This window comes from Nicotiana tomentosiformis, chromosome 3 (assembly GCF_000390325.3).
Source record: "Nicotiana tomentosiformis chromosome 3, ASM39032v3, whole genome shotgun sequence".
Classification (NCBI taxonomy): domain Eukaryota; kingdom Viridiplantae; phylum Streptophyta; class Magnoliopsida; order Solanales; family Solanaceae; genus Nicotiana; species Nicotiana tomentosiformis.
Window position 1 is genome coordinate 19420257 of NC_090814.1, and position 18721 is coordinate 19438977.

The 18721-nt window shown below is 39.9% G+C and overlaps 1 protein-coding gene across 1 annotated transcript; it reads right to left on the bottom strand.

Annotated features, from left to right (window-relative positions):
* Window positions 1-17912: 17912 nt before the first annotated feature.
* LOC138907447 (uncharacterized) lies at window positions 17913-18494 on the bottom strand. The gene has a single exon (XM_070198044.1). The coding sequence runs from the start codon at window positions 18492-18494 to the stop codon at window positions 17913-17915; it is 582 nt and encodes a 193-aa protein (XP_070054145.1).
* Window positions 18495-18721: the final 227 nt, after the last annotated feature.

The following is an 18721-nucleotide window of genomic DNA, read 5'->3' on the forward strand; positions in this document are numbered from 1 at the left end:
GAGTGTCCTAACATAGGGCTGGTGTCATTCCCTACCTGGTCGCGATACTGGATGGTCTCTCCTCGTATTATCCTTACGTTCTTTCCTGGGCTCAGATTGTACCGAGGTGAGTCGTCGAGTTGGTCATTGAGGGCGTCGTCGTCTGCTCTGACCTCGCATATTAGGCATTGTGGATTTCATCCCAAGTGGCTAGTGGATACTTCATTAACCGACTCAATAACTTTCTGGTTGCCCTTTAACCCTCTCTGCTCAACCCATTCTGAAAGGCTTCCACGGCCATCCCTTCGGAAACATTTGGTAAGGTCATCCTCACTTTGTTGAATCGGGCGAGGAAGTCCCTAATTCCCTCAGCCCCTCTCCTGGGGATTGCTTAGTGGTGAAGATGCCGTTTACCCTTGTTTCAGCTTTCTTGGCCCCGACATGTGCCATCATGAACTTTTCGGCCATCCTTCGAACATTTCTATGGAACGAGCTGGTAACTGTGAATACCATGTCAATGCCCCTCCAATGAGAGTTTTGCCAATTTTTTTCAACAAGATAGATGACACCTGCTCTTTGGTGAGGTCGTTGCCTTTCACAGTGGTAACGTAGTGAGTCACATGATCTTCGGGGTCGGTCATCCCGTCGTAGATTCTGAGATGTGGGGGCATCTTGAAGGCCTTTGGTATGGCATGCGAAGCCGCTTCCTTGATGTACGGCTGTTCCACGAACCTACCCGCGTCCTTTTTTGAAAACAATTTGGGGGCGCCTAGTATTTTGTCTACCCGTTCCTGGTGCTCTCTCATTTGGTCCCTGAGTGCCATGTTCTCATTTTTCATTTCTTCCATTCTTTTCAGCACTGTGGCAAGGACGTTGTCACCTGCATTGTTAGTAATAGTTTGAGTTTTACCTGAAGTTGGAGGGCTTACTTGGTCGTCCCGTTCATTCCCGCATAGTGCTGCACGGACCCTCGTGGTTTTTGTGGTCGTGCATGGGGCTTGTTTACTGAGCACATTGACTAGAATATCAGTTAACAATGCCTCGAGGAGCTGTTTTATAGCGGGGGGCGCCCCTTCTCCTGTGGACGTGGAGTCCTCTTTCCCGTTCGGCTTTATTGTGCTGCAGAAAGGTGCGTGCCACCTTTCTCGTCTGGGAGAGACCGCTGGCTTCATATCTTCCCCTTGGGTGTCGTAGCTTTCGTCGATGGCACTCATGAGGTTGAGTAGAATGTTATCTGTTGTCTTCGTTCCGTTTCCATGGTTACCTGCCATGGAAATGTACGCACAGAAAGGAAAGATAAACTTTGTGGTTTGTTAGATCAACAAGTCACATGAGTTATAGATCTAATGGAAACTAAAAGATTGGTTGAGAAAATCCCTACATACGACGCCAAACTGTATGACCCAAAAATTTAGATCGGGGTTTATACAATCAGATTTTATAATAAAGTAGGGATAATCTTAGCCGATATTAATATCCAAAAGGTAGGTTGACTGTTTTGGTTGTAGGGTCTCATGTGTGTTATTTGAGTAGCAATAAATAATAACAATACCAATATAATTACTGATCCAAAAATATTGAGGATGGCAATAAATAGTAATAAATAACAATAAATGGTATTTATGTAAATAAATGGATGTGGGTCACCCCGCAAAGGGAAAAATTCCTTAATATTCTTGCTGACAAAGAGGGATGATGATAAATCTTTGAATATTCAGATCCTCCTTGGATCGGGGTTGAAACGATAGACCAAGGCACAAAAAGGTAAAGTTTGTATATATGTGATAAAGGAAGAATCTTCAAAGAATATCAATATATTATTTCTTACAATGAGTGCCCAATCCTTCACTATGGCTACATATCTTTATATTTATAAGAGTACATAGACCACAAACCCTAAGTAGTACAACTGAGAGGAATATTCGCTGGAATATTCTCTGGGGAACCATATTCCTAAAATTAGCAGTTACTGCTTTAATAAAGGGAGTGCTCGTCCTCTTCTTCGTCCTCTGTCAAGCCACCTCGACCTCGTTGAGGACATGCTGTTGTCTCATGACATCCAACTTTCAAAGCTAAGTCATTGTATCCTTATGACGACACGTGGCGGCCTTCGAAGACTTTCTCAACTGTCACGACCCCAATTTTCCTCCTTATGATGTCGTGATTGTACCTAGTTTATATGACTTACTGAATTAAATGACAGAATTTAACTAAAACAACTATTAAACATAAACCATATATTTTTATATAAAGCCAGCAATCCCAACATGATATAATATCCCAAAACAGGTAGTACAAGTCATAAGCTCTACTGAGTTTGCTAGAAAATTTCTAAATACAACTGTTCCGGAAAAGAAATGAACTGTACAAAATAAACTTCAGAAGGTGACTCCGAGGCCTGCGAATGTAATGGCAGGTATACCTTGAAGTCTCCACGGCAATACTCGGTCAGCTAACTAGTGATCAAACCACTCCGAAGTACATGGATCAGCACAAAAATGTGCAAAAAACATAGCATGAGTACACCACAGCAGTACCCAGTAAGTATCAAGAATAACCTCGGTGGAATAGTGACGATGAATAGTCAAGACACCTACTAGACATAGTAAATTGTGCAAGTATAAATGTGAAACTAACAGGGAACAATATCAATATAAAACTAAGCATGGTAAAACGACAACAATACTTGCAATAGAAAACTAGAAGCAACAATTAACAACAAGGGAAACACAGGTAATAACGGCTTAGAGTAAGCTGAATACAGTCAAGATCCAGTTAAACGAAGGAAAAACAGGTAGCAACCAAATAATCAACTACTTTCACATAAGATGTATACAAGAACTTTCCAGAGGTACCACACCTCACCACCACAATTCGTGGGTCCAAAGTCACGAACCCTAATCACTTGTCATATTGTGCCCACATTAATATTCACAATTGCACGGAAAACTCACATGTCAATACTATTAGTACCTTTTCTCTGCACGGACAACTCACGTGTTAAGGGAGTGACAATACCTCATATTCGCACGGACAACTCACATGCCAATAATAACAATGACTCATAACCGCACAGACAACTCACGTGTCAACAATAACAATGACTCATAACCGCATGGACAACTCACGTGCCAACACTAAACATAACTCATAACCGTACAAACTACTCACGTGCCAATAGTACAACTCTCACACAGAAGGCAAGTAAATGAGAATACATGTAAATGATCAATGAACATCAGTATTCATCTTCTTAAACCGATATGAGTGATTAATTACGTGTATGCTTGTGCAAGTGTTATATCACAACTCTAGTCAACAAGTATGAGCAGAGACAACAAATGGCACACATGAAACAACACAGCAAAACGTAAAAGCATAACTCACACAAGGTAGCACACCACTACACAAATATCATCAATAACAATGCCCCAGGCTATCACAAGTCGTCAAAAATCATCCCCGACATAGCCCACCTTGTCTCGCCACGTGCGGTACAAAAACGTAAATGCCGCCTTGTCTCACCGCACGCGCATAATAATATTTCCGCCTTGTCTCGCCATATGCGCAAACCACCTATATATATAGCCTGCCTTATCACGACGCATGTACAATTATCAAAAACAATAGCATAGACAACTCACGTGCGAACATCCCGACAATCCTCTCAATAATTTCACGTGTGCCAAAAACATAACAACACAATATAATGACTTGCACCATATGTGCCCATATGCCACAATATTTTCTCAAAACAGTTTCAATACCACAACCACACGTAGCCCTCGGCTCATCAACACGGAGTACAACAATAACAACAGTAATAACATGAGAGAACGACAAGTAGATCAACACAAGAATTACAAAACACAAAGAAACAGAAGAATGAGGCCACAATGAAATACATAACAAGTAATAATGGTTTCAAACAAGAATAACTCAACAATTGAAAGGATAACATGTAACAATGTTTCCAAATAAGTACAACTCGACGAAAATAGAAATAACATGTGACATTGATTCCAAATAGGTACAACTCAACGATAAGGGAGATAATATGTAACAATGATTCTAAATAGGTACAACTCAATGATAAAAGAGATAACATGTAACCATGATTCCAAAAATGGATAAGTCAACAATTGAAGGGATAACAATAACTTCAATTAAGGTTAAGCAATTACGGAAGAGAAAACATGGCAATAAAAGAGGCAACAAATCCAATTAATGTATATAAGAGTATATTTGGCAATAAAGGTAGAACATGAACCGATCAACTTCAAATAAGACATGTAAGGGTAACTCTAGCAATGGACGATATAACATGATGAGATAACTTCATTTTTAATGTACATGAGAACCTAAGAGTCTAAGTCGGTCAAATTTCCACGCATAAGCCGTGTACACACTCGTCACCTCGTGTACACGTCTTTCACATAGTTCAAATAGTGCAAACAAATCAATTCCTACGGGGTAGCTCCCCCACATAACGTTAGGCAAGATACTTACCTCAAAATCCCTCAGTCATTTCTCAAAAATAACTTTTCCTTTTCAATTAACCTCCACTCAGCACAAATCTAACCAAAATAGACTTAATAACAAAAAATAATGCAGGAAAAATCAATTCCAATAATTAAAGCTACAATCTTTACACAATTGCTCAAAAGTCAACAATAGTCAACCCGGGACTTGCCGGTCAAAACCCGGATCCAACAGTAGATTCTGACAACCCATGACCCCACGAGTTCATATATGTGAGTAGTTTAAAAATCTGAGTCCAAATCGACTCTCAAAACTCAAATTCCTATTTCTTAAAAACTTGACAAAGTTTCACAAATTTTCAATTTGAATCACATGATTTTGATGATAAAATCTAAGATATATTGATGAAATATGATTAGAAATAGATTAGAATCACTTACCCTAGGTTTATAGATAAACACCCCTCTTCCAAATCGACTCCTACCGAGTCTAGGGTTCCAAAATATGAAAATGAGACCAAAATTCCCGTCCTTCAGATTTTTGTCCAGTCACAGGTGTCGGAATTGCGAAGCCTTCCCATTCGTTCGCAATTACGAACATTGGACCTTCGCAAATGCAACCAAGAAGATCGGAAATGCGAACCAGCTGCCCCCAGGCGCCCATCACAAATGCGAACCCAGCAGACTTGGCCTAACATCGCAATTGCGATCCAAAACTAGCAAATGCGAGACTTGAGGCACTTGTGCAAAACCCAACAGACTTAAACTCTATCAACACTCCGCTATGCGTCTGAAACTCACCCGAGCCCTCGAGGCTACAAACCAAAAATCAATACAAGTCTAAAAACATAACACGAACTCGCTCGCGCGATCAAATCATCAAACTAACATCTGAAATCATGAATCGGACCTCAAAACACAAGAATTCAACATGGAACTAAAGATCTTCTAAAAATACAACCGCACATCCGATCCCTATCAAATCAACTCGGAATGATGCCAAACTTTGCGGAAAAGTTCCAATTGACAAAACGGACTTATCCCAAGCCCCGAAATATAAATCTAAACATGATAGTTACGAGGTCAACCTATGATCAAACTTATCAAAATTCTAAACCTTTAAATTGCCAAATTTTGGCAAAAATAACACAAATCAACCTACAGACCTCCGAAATCGAGTTTGGGCATATGCCCAAGTCCAAAATCACTATACGAACCTATTGGAGCCATCAAAACACCGCTACATAGTCGTTTTCACAAAAGTCAAACCTCAATCAACACTTTCAACTTATGCTTCTAAAGTGAGAATCACTCATCCAAATTCATTCCGAATCATCCTAAAATCAAATACGAGCATGCACACAAATCATAATACGCAATAGGAAGCTACTCAAGACCTTGAACTACTGAACGGAACCCTAAATCTCCAAATGATCGGTCGGGTCGTTATATTCTCCCCCTCTTAAACAAGCGTTCATCCTCAAACGTGCCAAGAGTCTTTCCCAAGCCATCAAATCACTATATAAACTCACCATGCACATACTCACGGGTGATCTCACGTCACCCCAAACCACATAAACTAGACAATGTCGTCTCAACCGAAGATTATTCTTTTCACTCATGCCGATAAGTCTTAGGATCAAATTCTCACATCTACCAAGGGCCTTATTATCACACAAACACACTGTAAAATTCTCAACTATCTACAACAAATCATGCATACACCCACAAAGTATAATCACATGATGTAACACATCATCCATATGTCCATGGCAACAACTCTAACCGCAATACCCGCCTATTACCAAACCCGATACCAGCAAACAGACTCATATCGATAAGAACCTTGTTCTAAACCTTCACAATGCCAAAAATAATGCAAGGAACATGCAAAACTCATCACTACTCATCCGATCAAACAAGCCACCTCAAGCGCCACTTGGGCACATACATTGCAATCCAAACCCAATAAGCACAACTCGAATATGACTAAATATGAAAAGAGAAACACACGAGAGAACTATCAAACAAGCCAAACATGCACAACTCCCCCACCGATACCATACTACGGATCCAATCCACAAGGAAGAAGCAAGACACATGCAATAACTACAACAAATCTTACCTTAATACGACCTCATCGCGGCGCATAGCCCGACACCAACATGCCTATTCACAAAAAACACTAGGTCCCCATCCTTAACTCGAAATCACAAGTAGGATATACATCTTATCAACTAAGACACTCTACCGACTAATCCCGTAGAACCTAAACCACAACACGAAAAAAACTTCCCATACCTGTAGAGCACCCAAACCACAAGTCGGGCCAAACCATTCAGAGATCATATCAAATCCTACCGTATTTAACTAATAGAAAGTCCACACAAATCTCATGACCTACAATAACAACCAAACCAGAACGATAGACACGTGCTATCACAATAAAATTCTCAACTGGCGTGAACACATGAACATAGTACAAGAATCACAAAACACAACCTTATCTGAAGCAAGGTAGGATGAATCTTACCAATAAATAGGATCGGTTCGAAGTAATATAAATACATCTCTATACTCAATTAAAACCATACATGTAAGGACTCCATCTGGTGCATCGGCATTTGCCCATCCAGAAATAACATAATAATGGGCACGGGCTCCCTCTCTAAGGGGACCTCCACCCTGAGCTGGCGGTGCGGGTATAGTAGTAAGTGGAGCGAAACTCATATCCTGAATACCACATTGTGACACATCTGACCGAAGTCTGAGGCAATCTCTCACCATATGGCTGGCAACTCCACACTCAAAGCAACCTCTCCACTGATGTGGCTGTGGAAGCTGTCTGGTATGGGTACTCTGGGACCCATGGATATCTGAAGCACCACGTGAAGACTGAAGTGAAAACTGAACTGGCTGACCCACAAAACCTCTACCATGACGTACCCTGCCTCCAAAATAGGGATCAGTAGATCAACCCGGTCTACGGGGCCTCTTAGCCTCCCTGCCCTCTCTCTCTCTTGGCCCTGCATGCCCTATAATCAGCGATAAATCTCTAACACCTTCTGAAACAGAACATCCATCTCCAACTCCCGAGCCATGCTGAATCGGATACCAAAACTGAGCCCCTTAATGAACCTGTGAACTCGCTCTCTAACTATAGAAATCAAAACAGGTACATGCTTGGACAAATCACTGAATCTAACAACATACTCTGACGCTGACATAGTACCCTAGCGTATCTACTCAAACTCCACGCGCCATGCATCTCGAAGGGTATGGGGAACAAACTCTCTCAAGAACATATCTGAAAACTGAGCTCATGAAAGTGAAGCTGCATCGGCTGGGCTACTCTCCACGTAAACCCGCCACCACTGATACGATGCTGGAATGTAATAAAAGTAACCTCACTCGTCTCCACAATACCCATGTTGCAGAGAATACAGTGGCACTCCTCTAGAAAATCATGTGCATCCTCTGAAGCCATACCACTGAAAGTAGGAGGGTGATACTTCTTGAACCTCGCAAGTCTAAGTTGCTCCTCCTCGGATGATGCTTCCCTAACTGCAGGCTGAACCGGAACAACAGGATGTGCTGGCATGACACCTGGAACCTGACCAACGTGGACTCACTGCTCTGGAGTACGGGTGGCGGGAGTCTGCGAAGTAGCTGGTGCAAGCGGAATCAATCCCTCCTGAGACAATGTACCAAACATGCTCAGGAACTTCGCTAAAGTCTCCTAAAGTCTCGGGGTAGCAACAGGCGCCTTCGGTGCATGTCCCCTAATCGGAGCTACTGGTGACTCCTCAGCTGTTGCTATGGTAGGTGCTCTAGATGATCACATGCTCCTTCTCGGCCTCTGCCTCTGCCACGGCCCCTAGCAACACCAACTTTGGGGGCAGCGTCATCAGTAACTGCAGCCCGTGTTCTCACCATCTATGAGAGAATAGAATGACAAAGGTTCAAGCTCCGAAATCAACAAACTCGCACGATAGAAATTAAAGAAGTGAAGTTTCCTAATAGTTCCATAGCCTCTAGAAGATAAGTAGAAACGTCTCTGTACCGATCCGCAGGGCTCTACTAAACTCTCTTATGACTCGTAGCACCTATGAACCTAGAGCTCTGATAACAACTTGTCACGACCACAATTTCCCTCTATAGGATGTCGTGATGGCACCTAGTCTCTAAGACTAGGTAAGCCTAACACTTACTAAATTAATTGACAGAATTTAACCAGATTAACTATTAAACATAAACCATATATTTTTATATAATGGCAACAATCCCAACATGATATAATATCTCAAAACCGGTAATACAAGTCATAACCTCTACAGAGTTCACTAGAAAATTTCTAAATGCAACTCTTCCGAAAAAGAAATGAACTGTACAAAATAAACTTCAAAAGGTGACTTCGATGACTGCGAACACGATGACAGGTATACCTTGAAGTCTCCGCAACAATACTCGATCAACTAACTAGTAACTAACCCACTCCGAAGTACCTGGATCTGCACAAAAATGTGCAGAAAGCATAGCATGAGTACACCACAACGGTACCTAGTAAGTATCAAGACTAACCTTTGTGGAGTAGTGACGAGAACTAGTCAAGACACCTACTAGACATAGTAACCTGTACAAATATAAATGTGAAACTAACAGGGAACAATATCAATATAAAGCTAAGCATGGTAAAACGACCATAATACTTGCAATAGAAAACTAGAATCAACAATTAGATACAAGGGACAAACATGTAATTTCGCCATAGAGTAAGCTGAATACAGTCAAGGTCCGGTGAAACCAAGTAAGGAAAAATAGGTAGCAACCAAATAAACAACAACTTTCACACAAGATTTATATAAGAACTTTCCCGAGGTACCACACCTCATCACCACAATTTGCGGGTCCCAAGTCACGAAACCTAATCACTTGGCATCTTGTGCCCACATTAATATTCATAATTGCATAGACAACTCACGTTCTATACGGACAACTCACGTGTCAATACCATTAATACCTCATATCTGCACGGACAACTCACGTGCTAAAAGAGTGACAATACCTCATCCGCATGGACAACTCACGTGCCAAAAATAACAATGACTCATAACCGCACGGATAACTCACATGCCAACACTAACCACAACTCATAACCGTACGGACAACTCATGTGTCAATAGTATAACTCTCACACAGAAGGCAAGTAAACGAGAATACATGTAAATAATCAATGAACATCAGGATTCATCTTCTTAAACCGATATGGATGATTAATTACGTGTATGCTTGTGCAAGTGTTATATCACAACTCTAGTCAACAAGTATGAGCAGAGACAACAAATGGCACACATGAAACAACACAGCAAAACGTAAAAGCATAACTCACACAAGGGAGCACACCACTACACAAATATCATCAATAACAATGCCCCAGGCCATCACAAGTCATCAAAAATCATCCCCGACATAGCCCACCTTGTCTCGCCACGTCTATGCAGTACAATAAAGTAAATGCCCGCCTTGTCTCGCCGCACGCCCATGTTAATATTCCCTCCTTGTGTCGCCACATGCACAACTCCTCCCTCTCCCCCCTAATATATATATATATATATATATATATATATATATATATATATATATCCCGTCTTGTTCGCATGTGCAATTATCAATAACAATAGCACAGACAACTCACATGCGAACACCCCCATAATCCTCTCAATAATATCACGTATGCCAAAAATATAACAACACAATATAATGACTTGTATATATATATATATATATATATATATATATATATATATATATATATATATATATCCCGTCTTGTCACGCCGCATGTGCAATTATCAATAACAATAGCACGGACAACTCACATGCGAACACCCCCATAATCCTCTCAATAATATCACGTATGCCAAAAATATAACAACACAATATAATGACTTGCATCACATGTGCCCATATGCCACAACAGTTTCTCAAAACAGCCAATACCACAACCACACGTAGCCCTCGTCTCAACAATGGGAGAGATAATGTGTAACAACGGTATCCAATAAGAGTAGCTCAACAATTAAAGGGAAAACATGTAACAATATTTCCAAATAAGGATAAGTCAACAATGAAAGGGATAACAATAACTTCAATTATGGTTAAACAATTACGGAGGAGATAACATGACAATAAAAGAGGCAACAACTCCAATTAAGATATATAATAGTATATTTGGCAATAAAGGTAGAACATGAACCAATCCACTTCAAATAAAACATTTAAGGGTAACTCTAGCAATGGAGGATATAACATGATGATACAACTTCACTTTTAATGTACATGAGAACCTAAGAGTCTATGTCGGTCAAATTTTTACATATAAGCCATGTACACACTCGTCACCTCGTGCACACGTCTTTCACGTAGTTCAAATAGTGCAAACAAATCAATTCCTACGGGGTAGCTCCCCCACACAATGTTAGGCAAGATACTTACCTCAAAAGCCCTCAGTCATTTCTCAAAAATAACTTTTCCTTTTCAATTAACCTCCACTCAGCACAAATCTAACCAAAATAGACTTAATAACAAAAAATAATGCAGGAGAAATCAATTCCAATAATTAAAGCTACGATCTTTATACAATTGCTCAAAAGTCAACAAAAGTCAATCTGGGATCCACCCGGTCAAAATCCGGGTCCAATGGTAGATTCCGACTACCCATGACCCCACGAGTTCATATATGTGATTAGTTTCAAAATCCGAATCCAAATCGACTCTCAAAACTCAAATTCTTATTTTTCAAAAACTTGACAAAGTTTCACTTTGAATCACATGATTTTGATGTTAAAATCTAAGATATATTAATAGAATATGATCAAAAATAGATTAGAATCACTTACCCGACATTTGTAGATGAAAATCCCTCTTCAAAATCGCTTTCTGTCGAGTCTAGGGTTCCAAAATATGAAAATGAGACCAAAAATCCCATCCCTCAACTTTTTGTCCAGTCACAGGTGTCACAATTGCGACCTGGGGTTCGCAAATGCGAATCCCGCAAATACGAAGAAACCATCGCAAAAGAGAATCCCTCCCATTCCTATTGTCATCACAAATGCGAAGAATAGTTCGCAATTGGGAACATTGGACCTTTCGTAAATGCGACCAAGAAGATCGCAAATGCGAAACAGCTCCCCCCAGGCGCCCATCGCAAATGCGAACACTGGGTTCGCAAATGCGAACACTAGGTTCGCAAATGCGAACACAAAAGACTTGGCCTAATATCGCAATTGCGATCCAAACCTCGCAAATGCGAGACTTGAGGCACCTGTGCAAAAACCAGCACACTTAAACTCTATCAACACTCCGCTATGCGTCCGAAACTCACCCGAGCCCTCGGGGCTCCAAACCAAACATCAATACAAATCTCAAAAGATAACACGAACTCGCTCGCGCGATCAAATTATCAAAATAACATCCGATAATCACGAATCGGACCTCAAAACACAAGAATTCAACATGAAATTCAAGATCTTCTAAAAACACAACCGCACATGCGATCCCTATTAAATTAACTCAGAATGACGCCAAACTTTGCGTACAAGTTCCAAATCACCAAATGGACTTATCTCAAGTCCCGAAACAGAAATCCAAACACGATAGCTACAAGGTCAACCTACGTTCAAACTTATCAAAATTCTAAACCTTTAAATTGCCAACTTTCGGCAAAACAACACAAATCAACATACGGACCTCAAAATACCGCTACGTGATCGTTTTCACAAAAGTCAAACCTCGGTCAATATTTTCAACTTAAGCTTCTAAAGTGAGAATCATTCATCCGATTTCATTACGAATCATACGAAATTCAAATGTGAGCATGCACGGAAGTCATAATACACAATAGGAAGCTACTCAAGACCTCGAACTACTGAACGGAACCTTAAAGCTCAAAACGACCAGTCGGGTCGTTACATCAACATTGACTTGGTCCACATAAAATTAGGATAATTTTAGCCCATACAGTAATTTCCATTGATCAAGTTAAACTCTTCCCTTCACCTCGTTCAGAAGATGTTGAAAGGAGTGATAGAAGGTATCGTACTATTTCCACTTATAGATGCCGATTTAGCTAGAAAATCAGCAGTTTGATTTGCTTTTCTATAGCAATAAAAAATGGTACCTCTGGATTCTTCAAAATTTGAGAAGTGTCACTAATGATATTTTTGAGTTTGAGATTGCTTGTGTCTTCTTTCTTAAGTATTTTGGCAATAATTGTAGACTCCAGTTTAAAGTTATTGAACTTCAAAAATCAATTCTGAATACACCATTTTCATCCATATATAATTAGCAGCTGTGGCCTTAGCTTGATTGTTGCTACTACACTGTAAAATGACATAACTATAAATCCCAGCACTGTTTCTAATAAAACCATCTATGACTTCTATCCTGCTGCTTGTAATATAACTGCCACCAGAATTATCTTGAACCATGTCAGAAGAGGATCTAATCCATAGAACCTGTTTTCAGTTGACAATATAGGTCTAAGCTTTTCCACAGTGTCACACGTAAGAGGCTGTCTGTGCTAACTTAATCTTAGGAAAGGCAGTATCTGAGGCTGCCTTTATAAGCCATCTAATTTGTTGCTCCATTTTGGATCTTGTAAACCTTTTTTTTTTTTTTTTTTATCTCCACAGCTTGTAGAATCAGTTTATGAACTGCATTTTTTGGTTTAACTTCCCGCCAAGTCTTGAAAGCACTTCTAAGAGACCAATGATGGTGAGCGATGCTTGGGATATACTATTAACCATGTTGTTTAGCTATACTATTATGTTTTATTATTTATGAAACAATTATTTATTTGATTTATCCAATTCAATAAAGAATTATTTTAAATAGATCATTTGTTGCATATGTGTCTTTTAATTATGTAGTGGACGATTTAGTGTATGGAGTCTTAGTGCATGCATACAAGATTAAATTGTAGGTTCTCATAATTAATAAATAATTATGTTCATAATCAAAGATATTATTAGGCAAAATATCTTGATGATTGTAGTACAAGATCAAAGTATAATTTATCTTGATTATGTTAATGATTTTACTCCAACTTCTTGTGCTAGTATACTTAGTGTGTATGGAACGGACCAAGTAGAGAAAAGATATTTTTGTACTGAATATATAAAATAATTTCTCTAATTCATTAAATGAGCTTATACTGCTAATCTTGATATAGTTATTATAATCAATGTGATTTGCTTATTGTTTTGATTTATCAAAAGGTACAACTCTATTTTGAGTTAGTATATGCCTAATAGATTGAACAATAACAAATGACATTTGTGAAATAATAATTAGTTGATAGAATCCATGACTCGACTTTGAGTTTATTAAAGCTTTTAAGTTTTCATGTGTAAACCCGACCGGTAGATTTTGTATCCGTCACATGAAATAGTTTAAGAAAAATTATAAAGGATTTAATTAGTTGATTAAATTAAATTGTCAGTGATTTAGTTTAATTAACTGGTATTTGTAATCTTAACATGAGGAGTTAAAATAAGTGTTGTGTCCCAAGAAGTTCAATTGCAGCGTTTTAGTAGAATAAACTGTGATTAATTATAGTATGATTTAATTCACTCAAAATGTTGAATTAATACTATAATTGGCAGCCTCTTATTATTTATTTGGTCCTGCTATGCAAAGTAAAACCTTAACAGACTTGCCAACTAAGTTACTTGGGAGAAAAGTTCTCCACTTGGAGCTGGACCAGAATTCTACAACCTTGATAAAATCCTACACGTTTTTGGCCTAAAAATTTCATGTTCTACAAATAGTAAACAACTTTCACCCAAAATCTTACTCTTGAGAGTAGTACTACTAGCTCACACAAGTGTTTTCCTGTAAGGCTAACTAGTATCATAGCAGAAGACTGCAGTCCTGAATCCCTGCCTTGTGAATGAGTTATGCAACAGTTTTGAGAGGTTAGTGCTTTTAATCTCTATTATTAATTCATTGTCTAGATTACATGTATGTGATACATATGTTTATGCTTGCTGCATGTTCTAACACCGAGGAGCCCCAAATATAAGTAGCTGCCTCTCCCTCAGTGAAAGTGTACTGTATAGAAATACTATGCGGATTCTAGCAACAATAGCATTTGTTAGCTAACTGATTGCCAAATTTGGTGATCGCCTCATCAAAAGGCAACTTACCAAGCTACAACCCAACAATAACCGTGTATGCTTTGACTGAATTCAGGTATTTGGATGAAACACTGTGGAGTAAAGAGGAAGAATGTCAAAACAAAACAAGTGTAGACTATTCGACCTAAGCTTATGCCACTTTGTGATGGTCAAGGTGTTTATTAAGTATATATGAGGGACTTAAGTTTTTCATGTGACATAGGCAAGTTGGACATCCAATTGCTTCTATTTAAAATTAATTCGTCCAATTGCTTCTATCTAAATAATTCGGAGAATACAAACGCTTGACATATATAAAAAAATATGGACAATCAAACCTATTTCTCAATTCACTCAAAGAGGTGAATAGGGTCCCAATAAAAATATTTAAATACCAAATCCGATTACGCGTATTCCTAATTCTAAATAGAATGTAACTATGCAGGGATACATATGTCACATAATATCCATTTAAATAGGCCCGAATGGCCCCTTCTCATCGGGGCAAAAAACATAAGTAGGCACTATTCTAGAAAATTTAACATAAGCATAGCAGTAATTCATAATTAACAAAAACGGCAACAACATAACGCCATTCTCGGTTGTTATGAATCTATTATGGCAACTAATATTAACAATACCATAATAAATTCCTAAATCAGAGTAGGGAATAAGGTATAATAACTCTAATCTTTTCTTTCCTATTTTTTAACTCAAAATATTATCTTTCAAATATGTTTTACAAATAAAATACAATTAAGAAAAGATAATTGTATAATCTCGTATATTGAATTGATAATTTGATATGATACATGTATCTTATTTTTAAGTTTATCTTGTATATTACTATATGTGATATCCCCTCGACATATTTTGTATTTAACAATTACATATTGAAATTATATATCATCCGGTATATTTTAGAAAAAGAAGACATGTAAGGTATATATGTGGTATATACACATTATAAACTATTTATGCATGGTATAATAAAATACCTGAAGTATATATATTTATGTAGTATAAACATGTATGTTTTGAAAAATATAAAATACATCTATATATATATATATATATATATATATATATATATAAAGATGTATTTTATGCATGTGGTTTCAACACATTATAAATCATGTATAACGATATTGTATAATCTCATCAAAATAATAATATACCTTGAAATATATCAGGTATATTTGAATTGGTAAATAAATTAAAAATTTAAAGTTGGTAAGAGATATTTCCGACGTGGTGGCCAGCGAGGAATTTTCTGCTGGTTGAAAATCTTTTTAGACCGAAGAGCAGTTTTATGTTTAATTCACAGCTTTAATCATAATATGGTGTCAAAACAACAACAACGACGACGACGACGACGACGGCGACCTAGTATAGTCTCACAAGTGGGGTTTAGGAAGGGTAGTGTGTACGCAGACCTTACCTCTATCCCGATGGGATAGAGAGGCTGTTTCCGAAAGACCCTCGAGTCAAGAACACGAAAAGACAAAAAGAGACAATATATCAGTACCATCAATAATAAACATGTAAATAATCGCGACATCGCAAGAACCAGTGAATAAATGGAAAGCAGAAATAATGACCAGTAAATAACGGAAGAGCAGTGAAAACACAACACTAGCCACTAGAAGTCTAAGACTAAATCCTATCAGCCTAACCTCACACTAGTAGACTAAATGAGCTCAACTACCTCCTAACCTACAACCTTAATGCTCGACCTCCACAGCTTCCTATCGAGTGTCATATCCTCGGAGATCTGAAGCCTCGCCATATCCCGCCTGATCACCTCTCCCCAATACTTCTTAGGCCACCATCTACCTCTCCTCGTACCCACCAATGCCAACCGCTCGCACCTCCTTACCGGGGCATCCAAGCTCCTCCTCTGAACGTGCCCGAACTATCTGAGTCTCGCTTCCCGCATCTTGTCGTCAATGGGAGCCACGTTCAACTTCTCCCGAATATCTTCATTCCTAATCTTATCCATCCTAGTGTGCCCGCACATCCACCTCAACATCCTCATTTCTGCTACTCTCATCTTCTGGATATGTGAGTTCTTAACTGGCCAACACTCATCCCCATACATCATGGCCGGCCTAACCACCGCTCTATAAAACTTACCTTTGAGTATCGATGGCACTTTCTTGTCACACAGAACTCTAGATGCTAACCTCTATTTCATCCACCCCTCCCCAATACGGTGTGTGACATCCTCGTCGATCTCCCCATCCCCCTGGATAATCGACCCAAAGTACTTGAAACTACCTCTCTTGGGAATGATCTGCGATCCAAGCCTGACGTCCATGCCCGCTTCCCTCGGATCGGCAATGAACTTACACTCAAGATACTCCGTCTTCGTCCTGCTCAACTTGAAACCCTTAGACTCAAGGGTATGTCTCCAAACCTCCAGCCTCTCGTTAATGCCACTCTACGTTTCGTCAATCAGAACAGCGTCATCAGCAAATAACATACACCATGACACTTCTCCTTGAACATGGTGTGTCAGTGCGTCCATAACCAGAGCAAACAAGAACGGACTGAGCGCATATCCTTGGTGTAACCCCATAACAACCGGAAAATGCTCAAAGTCGCCTCCCACTGTCCTAACCCGAGTCTTAGCTCCATCATACATGTCCTTAATCGCCCTAATGTAAGCAACCGGCACACCTTTAGCCTCTGGGCACCTCCAAAGAACCCCCCTAGGAACCTTGTCATATGCTTTCTCCAGATCAATAAACACCATGTGCAAATACTTCTTCCTATCCCTGTACTGTTCCACCAACCTCCTAATAAGGTGGATAGTTTTCGTAGTAGAACGACCCGGCATGAACCCGAACTGGTTTTCTGATATAGACACCGTCCTCCTCACCCTCGCTTCTATTACCATCTCCCAAACTTTCATGGTATGACTCAATAATTTGATACCCCTATAGTTGTTGCAACTCTAGATATCACCTTTGTTCTTGTACAACGGAACCACCGTACTCCACCTCCACTCGTCCGGCATCCTCTTCGTCCTGAAAATAACATTAAACAACCCAGTCAACTACTCCAAGCCTGCTCTACCCACACAACTCCAAAATTCGACCGAAATCTCATCAGGCCCGGTAGCTCTGCCCCTACTCATCTTATGCATAGCCCCCACAACCTTCCTAACCTTGATGCGCCTACAGTACCCAAAATCGCGGAGGCTCTCGGAATGCCCCAACTCGCCTAGCACAATATCCTGATCCCCGTCCTCATTCAGAAGTTTTTGAAATTAAGTCTGCCATCTCCGCTTAATCTGGGCCTCTTCCATCAATACACTACCGTCCTCGTCTTTGATGCACCTCACTTGGTCCAGATCCCGGGCCTTCCTCTCTCTCGTTTTGTCCAGCCGGAATAATTTCTTCTCCCCGCCTTTGGCTCCTAGTTCCTCGTATAGACGACTAAAAGCCACAGTCTTAGCCTCTGTGACCGCCAGTTCCGCCTCCTTCCTAGCTACCTTGTACCTTTCCTTGCTCGCACTTCTCTCTACCTCGCATGTGCTCCCAACTAGCTTCAGGTACGCTAGCTTCTTCGCTTCCACTTTATGTTGAACCACTTCATTCCACCACCAGTCGCCTTTGTGCCTACCAGCATAACCCTTCGAGACTCCCAACACCTCTCTCCCTGCCTCCCATATGTAATCCGCCGTCGTCGACCACATAATGCTCGCGTCCCCACTGCCCCTCCAGGCTCCCACAACCGATAACCTCCCTTCCAACTCCTGAGTTTTATCCTTAGTCAAGGCTCCCCACCTGATCCTCGGTCGAACTCGTACAGTCTTCCTCTTCCTCTTCATCATAATACCGACGTCCATCACCAAGAGCCTATGCTATGTCGCAAGGGTCTCACCCGGGATAACCTTGCAATCCTGGCATAGCCCTCTGTCGCACCTCCTTAGGAGAAGATAGTCAATCTGAGTCTTCGCCACCGTACTCTGAAAAGTAACCAAATGGTCCTCCCTCTTTGGAAATCTAGAGTTAGCAATCACCAGCTCAGATGGCTTTGCGAAATCCAGCAACGAAGTACCTCCTGTGTTCCTAT